At 38.4% G+C, this 10,486-nt stretch overlaps 1 protein-coding gene across 1 annotated transcript; it reads left to right on the plus strand.

Moving 5' to 3' along the window:
* Window positions 1-2: 2 nt before the first annotated feature.
* On the plus strand, window positions 3-9,440 carry MKKS (MKKS centrosomal shuttling protein). The gene is made up of 4 exons (XM_066387142.1): window positions 3-987; window positions 4,548-4,723; window positions 5,776-5,886; window positions 8,645-9,440. Exons 1-4 carry the CDS (start codon window positions 3-5, stop codon window positions 9,083-9,085), a joined length of 1,713 nt encoding a protein of 570 aa, XP_066243239.1. The 3' UTR covers window positions 9,086-9,440.
* The last annotated feature ends 1,046 nt before the right edge of the window (window positions 9,441-10,486 follow it).

Raw genomic sequence — 10,486 nt, forward strand, 5'->3', positions numbered from 1 at the left:
AAATGTCTCGTTTAGAAGCTAAAAAACCATCCCTATGTGAAAGCGAACCCCTGACAAGTGAGAGAGTTAGGGCCACCCTTTCGGTCTTCAAAGGAGTCGTGACGTCATGCTACGGCCCCTCGGGGAGGCTGAAGCAGCTGCACAACGGCCTGGGCGGCTCTGTGCGCACCACGTCCCAGTCCTCGGCCCTGCTGGCCCACCTCCCCGTCAGCCACCCCGTGCTCAGGCTCCTGACAGCGTCCGTGCACAATCACGCCACCTGCTTCCGGGACTGCGGCTTATTCACAGCCATTCTTTGCTGCACCTTGGTTGAAAATGCTCAGAGAATAGGCTTGACCCCTACCACTGCCATGACGTTAAATAAGCGTCTTTTGAGCCTCTGCACCAGCTACCTGAAGTCTGAGGTCTGTGGTTGTCGCATCCCAGTCACTTTCAGTAGTTCCGGGGTCCTCCTGTGCTTGGTACGCAGCGTAGTGACAAGTAAACCTGCCTGCATGCTCACTGGAAAGGAAACGGAGCATCTCAGTACTCTCATTCTGAGAGCCTTTTTGCTCACGATTCCCGAAAAGGCCGGAGACCACGTCATTTTAGGGAAGAGTTTAATTGTACCTTTAAAGGGGCAAAGAGTACTAGATTCTACCGTGTTACCTGGGATACTTATTGAAATATCCGAAGTTCAGTGGAGGAAGATGCTGCCTGTCAAAAAATCAGAGTCCTTCAAGGTGGCGCTGTTTCGGGCATCTTTATCTGGAGACCTTTCTGAGACTGGAGAAGGAACTATGGTGGTCGGTCATGGGGTTTCTCTTGAAAATGCAGTCCTGGACCAACTGCTCGACCTAGGAAGGCAGCTAGTTAGTGATCACGTAGATCTTGCCATGTGCCAAAAAGTCATCCACCCATCTTTGAAACAGTTCCTTAGTACGCGTGGTGTTATTGCCATAGACAGAGTTGGAGCGGCTCTGATGGAGCCCCTCAGTAAAGTGACAGGTAAGAACGCTCAGCTTTTGCCTCTTATAGTTAATAAATCACAGTGTTTGTTGTTTGTTTGTTTTGTTTTTTAACAGAGATATTCTTGGTGTTTGTCACTGTTAACAACTTGAAAAGTTTTAGAAGCCGCCAACCTCATAGCATATGTAAGTATCTTTTCTGGAAAAGATCTTATATTGTTCACTTATTAAAGATTGATTATGGCTATTTTTCAATGCATTTCCCAGTTCTGAAATGTACTATAGAGTCTGTCATAGCTAAAACTGAACCCCCAAATATCTGACAGATTAATGAGAAGACTAACATCCCCATAATCATAAGGTCTTGCACAATTTACAAAATTCCTCTAAGTAAATCTTACAAAGCTCTTAAAACAGATTATATAATTCCATACATAACTCCAGCAAACAACTGTACTCTGCTTAGTGGTTCCTAATTAAGAGTGTGTTTGTGTGTGTGTGTGTGTGTGTGTGTGTGTGTGTGTGTGTATATTCTGGCTTTAAATATCTCAAATATTTCCAGCTGAGCTTGAGAACCAGAATCATCTTTTATTTTCAGAGCCCACAACAGACCTAGTACACAGTAGCTGTTCTGAAATATTTATTGAATTGATTATAATATAGTAACATGGAGAATTATAATAGGCAAAAAAAAATCACTATATTTCACAAACTCAGTAAATTAAAAGCAGATATAAGGTTCATATTTACCTATTAGAGTCAAAGAAAAATGATAAACTGAAGAGTTCCTGATTTGAGCCACTTCTTAATATTCCTTTAACTGCATTGACAATCTGTCAGAAAGATGGTCATTTTATTCTGATTGATTGTAATTTTTAATTTATTAGATAAGCCATTGTTAAAGTTCACTAATTTTATTCTTACTATAAGTCATTGAAAAGGAGTACCATCCTGCCCTGTCCGGTTGGCTCAGTGGTAGAGCTTCGGCCAGGCGTGTGGATGTCCCAGGTTCGATTCCCGGTCAGGCTCACAGGAGAGGCACCCATCTGCTTCTCCACCCTTCTCCCTCTCCTTTCTCTCTGTCTCTCTCTTCCCCTCCTGCAGCCAAAGCTCTACTGGAGCAAAGTTGGCCTGGGTGCTGAGGATGGTTCCATGGCCACCGCCTCAGGCACTAAAATGGCTCTGGTTGCGGTGGAGCAACACCCCAGATGGGCAGAGCATCACCCCCTGGTGGACATGCCGGGTGGATCCCGGTCAGGCTGTGGAAGTCTGTCTCTCTGCCTCTCTGCTTCTCACTTCAGAAACACACACACACATACACACACACACACACACACACACACACACAAACGTAAAACTGCTTTGGGTCATAGTTTCCCCATATAGAAAAGAGAAGATATAAATCAATTGATCTGAAAAAAAAATAAGAAAAGGAGTACCATGTATGTCAAGTATTGAATACATAACATCTCTGGGTTACTGCCCTACCTTTGTAAGGCTGTCACATGATTGCCAAAGAGAGAATTATTAAATAATAGAAATAATTCTTTGGAATTTATTGTTGATATGGGTCAGACTCATATATTTAAATATTTGCTGGCTTTTCATGAATGAGGTAATTTCCCGTTGTAAATATTAGGTATTACAGATTACTTAGTATGAAGCATCTTCTCATAAAAATATTATAAGTGGGCACTAAGTGTCCATACCAGTCCACAATTGTTATTTATCTCCCATGCAATTAGAACATAGTATTAATAGCCAGAACTTTAGTCCTAGATCTTGGGATATGAGACCTTTTGAGATAGAAAGGGAGGAATATATATATAAATATATATATATATAAATAAATATACACACATATCTACATATTAAGCCTCTGGCTCAGGTAAACTAAGAATAGATGAAATATGTTTTGGGCCTAATTCATTTTCCAGGATATATCTAGAGCAGGGGTAGTCAACCTTTTTATACCTATTGCCCACTTTTGTATCTCTGTTAGTAGTAAAATTTTTTAACCGCCCATCGGTTCCACAGTAATGGTGATTTAGAAAGTAGGGAAGTAACTTTACTTTATAAAATTTATAAAGCAGAGTTACAGCAAGTTAAAGCATATAATAATTGCTTACCAAGTACTTTATGTCGGATTTTTGCTAAGTTTGGCAGAATAAATCTTTATAAAACAACTTACTCTAGTTAAATCTATCTTTTTATTTATACTTTGGTTGCTCCGGTACCGCCTACCATGAAAGCTGGAACGCCCACTAGTGGGCGGTAGGGACCAGGTTGACTACCACTGCTCTAGACAAATGTTACCCCCTTCTTCCTCCTTCAAAAAATAAAATCTCTCTTTATTGAAGATCTGGGTTAAACAGCGGAGTTATTATGCATGGGCAGAGTGGAGTTACTGTGTATGGGCAATGTGTGTTTGAAGTTTGTTATGGCTTAGAGAGCGTTGCTAACATTCAGTTTATTTGTGAAGTGACATTATTAATACCATTTAACTTTTATATGGAAAGCCCACCCTGAAAAGTTAAGTGACATGAATAACTTACTCCACATCCAGTGGCTGATAAGCAATGATCTCACTACAGATTCTCTGTTGTGTCCACCACGTGAAATTAAACAAGATGTAGGCTTTTTATTTTCCCTTAAATTTTAGATCACTCAACTAACTATTTCTTATTCTTTCAGGTTTCAAAAATAACGAAGACAGGATATTCAAAGAAGTGAAAATTAGTGATTATTTTCTAAGTTCTTAAAATTTTTTAGAGCTATAAGTGTTATAGATGTTATCGTTTTAATGCATTGGTTTGAAAGAGGAAACTGGACCAAAGAACATTGCTCAATTACAGTTTTAATGTTAAGACTGACTTTTATTGTTATTTCTTATAGAAGTTTGGTGTCATTTTTTTTCTTATGTAACTTCCACTATATTTTAGAGATTTTTGAAACCTTTCAGTCATCCTAACTTGTCTTTCTATTTTTTATTAATCTGTGTTTTGTAAAATTTTACTTGTGCAGCAGGGTGGGCAGAATAATATATCAAAGAAGAACAAAATGAAATTAGGATGTTACGTGTATTATTTTGGCATAATTTAGGTCACTATTTACATATAAACAGTTATGGGGAAAAAATATTGTGTATTCATGAAATAGAGCCCAAAATAGTTATTTGGATAGGTTACTTTGTTTTATGGTGAAGATAATAATCCCTTTAAAAGAAATACCCTATCCTCTCACTTCCCCCTATTCCAGAGGAATGCGGTTCATAATTTTGGATCTCTAATTTGTAGGTGGATTTCCAGAGTTCCTGGACTCCCAGAAAATGTACAACGAAATTTTGTGTTCCTTTTTCTGGAGAGTACAAAACAGCTTCTAAAATATGTTCAAAGAAGTCAGTATACTAAGAGAACCTCGGCTTCTCTTCATTTGTGTATCATTTTAATGGTAGAATGCTACTTATAAACCGTTTGTGTCATATTTTAAGTGACATGCTTGTGGGACTGACATTGGCTAGAAGAAAGTATTATAATTTCAATGATTGCATACTCCATCTGTACTCACATACTTTGTGTTTTCTAAACTTTTAAAAAATAGGAGCACAGCCTATTGGTTCCCTCGGCTCAATCTCTCCCAGTAGTTACGGAAGCGTGAAAGATGTGTGCACTGAAAAATTTGGCTTCAAATGGTTCTTCCATCTTATTCCTAATGAACCAGTGGTCTGCAGCTTGCTTCTCTGCAACAGAAACGACACTGTCTGGGATGAGTTGAAGGTAGGTAATGAACTTTGACTTCCATGCCTAGGGCCCGAGGCAGGGATTAAATAGTCATTCAGAAAGGTATGATTTTTCTCACATTGGTAAGCGATGCTTTTTTTCCCCCTATAATTTCTGCAGGTGGTATAGAAAGCAAAAACAGCAAAAATGAAAGTATTAAAGTCAGAAGTAGACACTACAGTGTTACCACTTATTATTTCTAGTACTTACAAATTATATCTAAAGCTCTTTAACGTATGAACTTTTCTTAGGAAATTAACTTGAATTATGTACTCTTTAATGCTAAATTTGTATGAATAATTCACATAGATAATGAGTCCCCCAATCACCCATGTTCCACCTCTTAAGAGGGCTTGTTGTCCCTACTAGCAGTAACGCATGCAACTTTTATGTAGGGAAGGTGGCAACCTATGGTACTGATCACAAACTTGAAGATTCAAGTATGCTCAAGGTTATACCCTTGGCAAATATTGAAGGTCTGGGTATTTTTGTTATTTCTGAGTTGTAGCTGTATTATCATTTCCATAGCAACTTGAAATAAGTTTTGTATCAGTTATTCAGCTAATTTACTTAGACTGAAATACTTTTTTAGTAAAAGTACATTGCAGACCTTGCTGACCTACTTATCTTGAGGTTATTCATTTGTGAATCTCAATTTACAGAGCTAAGTGTATATGAAAGATGATATTAATATGGTCCATGGAAACAAACATTGGCTAAGGTATTTTTCTTTTTTTTTTTTTTTTTTTTTTTTGTGAAATAATAAATGGCTTTATTGAGTACAGAGCACACACCCTGCCCGGCAAGGTTCCCTGGCCCCGAGGAAAGAAACATGGAGGCTAGGGAAGTTGCCGGCTAAGGTATTTTTCTTTAATCTCTAATCTTTATTATTCCAAAAAGTATTCGCCACATTTGGAAACACAAGTCTCTTTCTTTTGCAATTAAAATCAGGTTCTTTGAGTTTACTAAGTTGCCTTGGGAGAACACGGCTATATTTCTTTGTGTATCCGAAGTTGCTGTCTGATTCTGATGGTGTCTTTCTCTTCTAGCTCACATGTGAAACAGCTCTGCACGTCTTGCAGTTAACAATCAAGGAACCATATGCTTTATTGGGAGGAGGCTGCACTGAAACTCACTTGGCAGCATATATCAGACACAAGGTAGGATCAATAGTCCTCAGAGTATCTGAATTCTCGGCCGTGTTTGTTTTATATGATAAGTCAAATCAAAGTGCCCTGGATCCTTTAATGCTTCATTTCTCCATAATATAAATCAGATTGGAAAACACTTGATGAAAAGAACACTTGCAAATATAAGGTAATATCATTATCACAATGATTATTATTAATCTAACCTTTTACCGAAGGATCACATTCCTTGTGTATTGTCTAATAATGCATGTTGAAATGAGGATCTTATTCATGGGAGTTGTCACATTAGAGATCTCAGCTGCTGTGATCCAGAAGTAATCGATATTCACAAGGAAAGTGTTCAGGTTCTACAAAATACTTCAATATCTTCTGGATCATCAAGGAAAGACTAATTTTATGTTTTAAATCATTTTAAGTATTACATTCTATTATAAGTTTTAAATTGGTATCTATTTATGATCTATATATTATTTCTATCAAATTGAATCCTTTTTTATTACTCTAGGAAACTATTTCCTAATAATAAATTTCATGCATTGTAGTTCTGACAAATTATTTCCTAAATACCGACCTAGTTTATTTGAAAGTAGGTACGAACAGGTGTGCGTGTTTTAGATGTTTGCAGTTGATTCTTTGGTCGGGACTGTGACCAAGACACTCCGCAGAGCTTCTAGCGGATGACCGGGACCGAAGCGAGTACAAGGGTTTTTTATAGACATGTCCCACCCTCCTTCCTCAAATAATTTAAAATCTACGTGATGATAGAGCCCATTCATGAAAAGTTATCAGAATATCTGTTATGAAAACCAAAACCCTTGCCAATCTATGTGTTGGGCAGATAAAATGTATTATGCTCACTTTGTAAAAGATGGTGCTGCCCACGTGGAGGCCGTTGCCCAGGTGATATTAATGTGTGTTGGGGGCAGGCAGGATTGTTGTAGTCTGGGGCTTGGTTTTGGGATTAAGCCTTTCCCACCCTTTTTGATGTGGGGTGATACAATCCAATCATGCCTCAGAGAAGTGACTTTGTATTAGAGACTTCCCTATTTTGTATATTGGATTAGAGGTTGTGAAGCTACAATATAAAGTGGGGGCAGAATGGGAGTTTGCTCTCTTGGTTCCTGAGATTATCATTTAGAGGAGAGAGCAGAGCAGAGAGCAGAAGGAGGCCACATGGAGTAGGCCAGGAGAAGCAGCCAAGATGGCGAGTGTTGAGTGAAAGGCCAGTTTGTGCAGGGAGAAGGAAGGAGATGGGGAACAGAGGTGAATAAGTCAGGTGAGCTAGAAACCTTTGATTCTAGGAAACTCGGATAAGTCAGTAGCTTTGTGAGCACTGAATGTGACTGGGTTTTGGAGCCCAGTCTGTGTTTTTACTTGCCCGCTGGGTGCAAGCTAGAATTAAAAATAATGGCCCACCAGTTCTTGGCTCCATTGTTTCTTTACCAACTGTCTGAATCCAATGCGAACCTGCATGGGCCAGGAGGCTGCTGTGATAGTGGCCCTGGCCACTGGCTTTACACTATGAATGTTGAATGGACAATATAGTCTGCAGGTGGGGTTGAGTAAACTGGAAAAGTTTTTTGGAGGCGGAAGGTATCTTGAGTAGGATTTTGAAGAAACGGTACAGCATCGAAAATATGGGAAAAGAATGTGCATTAGAGAGGATCTCATCTGGCTCAAACCTCCCGAGCAAAAATAAAACAACAAAAAAAACAAAGTGGTCACAGTTTTTAAGTAGCTAGGGTGTGAATTCTTAACAATCATTCAGTTATTAGTTTGCTAGTATATTACTTTTTTTCTATCATGACATTTCTAGAATAAACTTTCTAGAATGGTGGAACCAAAAAACAATTTAAAGGCATATTAATTTTTATTAATTTAAAGAGAAAGAATATTTTTAAACTATTGATGTAACAAATGCACACATTCCTATATGGCTTTTGTCGTAGTACTCTGTATGTTGTCATTTTAAACAAATCTCAAACACTTTGCCGAACATAAATGAGTAGTTCATTTGGACATTAGTCTTTAGGAACTTCTTCCCGTGTATAAAACCTAGATAATACAAACATCATACCTTGTTCTTCAGACAGGAAGGGCACTACTGGCAGTCATTCACAGTAAATTGATTATGGGGCTTTTTCTGATTCATTATTCTGTTAACACGACTGGTTGTAGAGTCCCTGAATAGGAACACAGAACAGGGACAGAGTTCAGTGCCCTACGGCAAAGGCCACAGTGACTTTACTGACAAAACTACTGAACTCAGTACTGTGCTGAACATACCACAATTAGCAATTCTGATTAATCAATAGGTGGGGACATTTGAGCTACTCCCTTGCCCTTTAATCTGCTCTAAAGAAGTTCCCCATCCTGACTTCCTCCTTCTCATCTCTGTTTCTATTTGTGTGTATAAGTAAATACCCATGAGGATGGGGAGGGCAGGTTGGGGCGGTCTCATGAAACCTGTATAGGTTATTGTGAGGCGGTCTTCCTTGGGTCAACGCGTGTGGTCTCCGTGTAGTCACTGTCTCCGGGCAAGTGGTTAGCATACATTTTTACTATAAACAACCAGGTTAAGGCATTATAGCCTGGCCAGCTGACTCACGTATGCCCATTAGCATTGTGCCAAACCCGTAAGTAAATTGAAAGTAAGTAAATTGATCAAATCTTTATGAATAAGGGATTGAAAACAGGTATTCTGTTTTCAGAAACATTTTTATAATATTAATTGGTCTGTATTTTTTATTGTTTCATTACTCTTTAGACTTCTCATGAGCCAGAAAGCATTCTCAAAGATAGTGGATGTACTCGGACAGAACTTCAGCTGATCACGGAAGCGTTTTGCGGCGCCCTGGAATCTCTCCCTGTCTCCTTAGAACATGATGGAGGCGAAGTTCTCACTGACATGAAGTATGGACACTTTTGGTCAGTTCAGGCAGATTCTCTCTCTGATGTGAACTGGCCAGATGTGCTTTCAAGATGTGGCTGTGGACTATGCAATAGCCAGGAAGAACTCAGCTGGTCTTTTTTAAGGAGTGCTCGGCCTCTTTTCGCACCACAGCCGTGCCTTCCACAGGACGCTGTGGACTTAGCCAGTGACCTAACCTTAGACTGTTTCACGGCTAAGCTGAGTGGCCTGCAGGTGGCTGTGGAGACAGCCAATTTGATTTTGGACCTTTCATATGTCATTGAAGATAGAAACTGATATAATGTAATAGCATGAAAAATCAGGTGTTAATTAAGAATGATGTTGAGTGTATTTCTTCTCTCCCAAAGGTCTGTTCTGCGTTTTTGAATAGAAGATTCAAAAAATTATAGATTTATTTATATAAGAAAAAGAAGTATGACTCTTGAATAGAAATACCACAGAATAATAAAAATGTGAAGCATTGTTAAAGATATTGCAGTTATGTTAGGGATTCCACTTGTAGTTTGCTCTGAATTTTTGCTGTTGTAATTTTTTTAAATTGAATTTATTGGGGTGACATTGGTTAATAAAATTATATTGCTGTTATTTTGACATCATTCTAAGAACATACAGAAATAAAAAAAATTCCTAATCCTAATCTGTGCCTTAGTTTATGTATACTTATAATAGATCTTTTAAATTAGAAAAATTAGATTCCAAAAAATCACAAAGCATCCAGTACATATGGCTCAATCAAAAGAAGTACTCAAACTGCACAGTCAGTAAGCTCTCAGTGTTCCTTATCTGAGACTATATTTAGTCAGTGTTTAGGTAATCGATGCATAGCCTGGTCTACCCGCAACTGCTAGCTTTTATCACAGTTCTTCATTTTTCTTATTTTGGGGAAATGTGTGATTAGGAAAAAAATAGATTTATATAGTAACTAAGCAGCAGAGAGAAAAGAAGTGGAAAAGTTATTTCTTTAGTTCAGTCAGTAGTGCAAAAAAGAAACTAGAACAGCTTATAGTCAAAGTAGAGACATTGATGTTTCACCAAGGAATATAATTTGAATTTTATGTAAATACAAGGTATATTGATAAATTGAAGAGGAAATGAAGAATCCAGCTAAAGGAATAAGTGTGGAGCTATAACAGATTCTAAGTTAACCTTTAAGAAAATATTTTGAAAATTTGGGGAAATTAACCTGAGAATCAATGATCAGGTTTATAGCCATGACAGAGGGGGAGATAGAATTTTCAAGCAATTTCCTCCAATAATCTTGCAGTTCAAAATAATGTTCACCCTGAGCCAAAGAGAAAATTGCAGTACAAACTCAGAGCAATGCAGTATATATATAAAAAATCAGCTATACCTCAAGCTTCGTAAAATATTTCTCTAAAATTTTATTTTTATTATTCGAGTCAACCAGAAGGGCAGGTAGGAAGCCTCTAACACGGCCCCCAGTGGTCCTACCTCCTGGTTTTCAGGTGCTAGCATGATCACCTCCCCTCAGGTGTGGGCTGGATGTAGAGTCTCATTTCCCACTTCGTGAACAGCAATGTCTTATTACTGTTAATCATGCCTCGTCCATCATTATGTGTAGGGAATGTGAGACTGGTTACTCATCTCATTAACCTCACGGGTCTTCAGATGAAGAGTCACTGTGCTCCCGGAGCTGTACTTAAAGAACTACACCTG

This window comes from Saccopteryx leptura, chromosome 5, assembly GCF_036850995.1.
Source record: "Saccopteryx leptura isolate mSacLep1 chromosome 5, mSacLep1_pri_phased_curated, whole genome shotgun sequence".
Classification (NCBI taxonomy): Eukaryota; Metazoa; Chordata; class Mammalia; order Chiroptera; family Emballonuridae; genus Saccopteryx; species Saccopteryx leptura.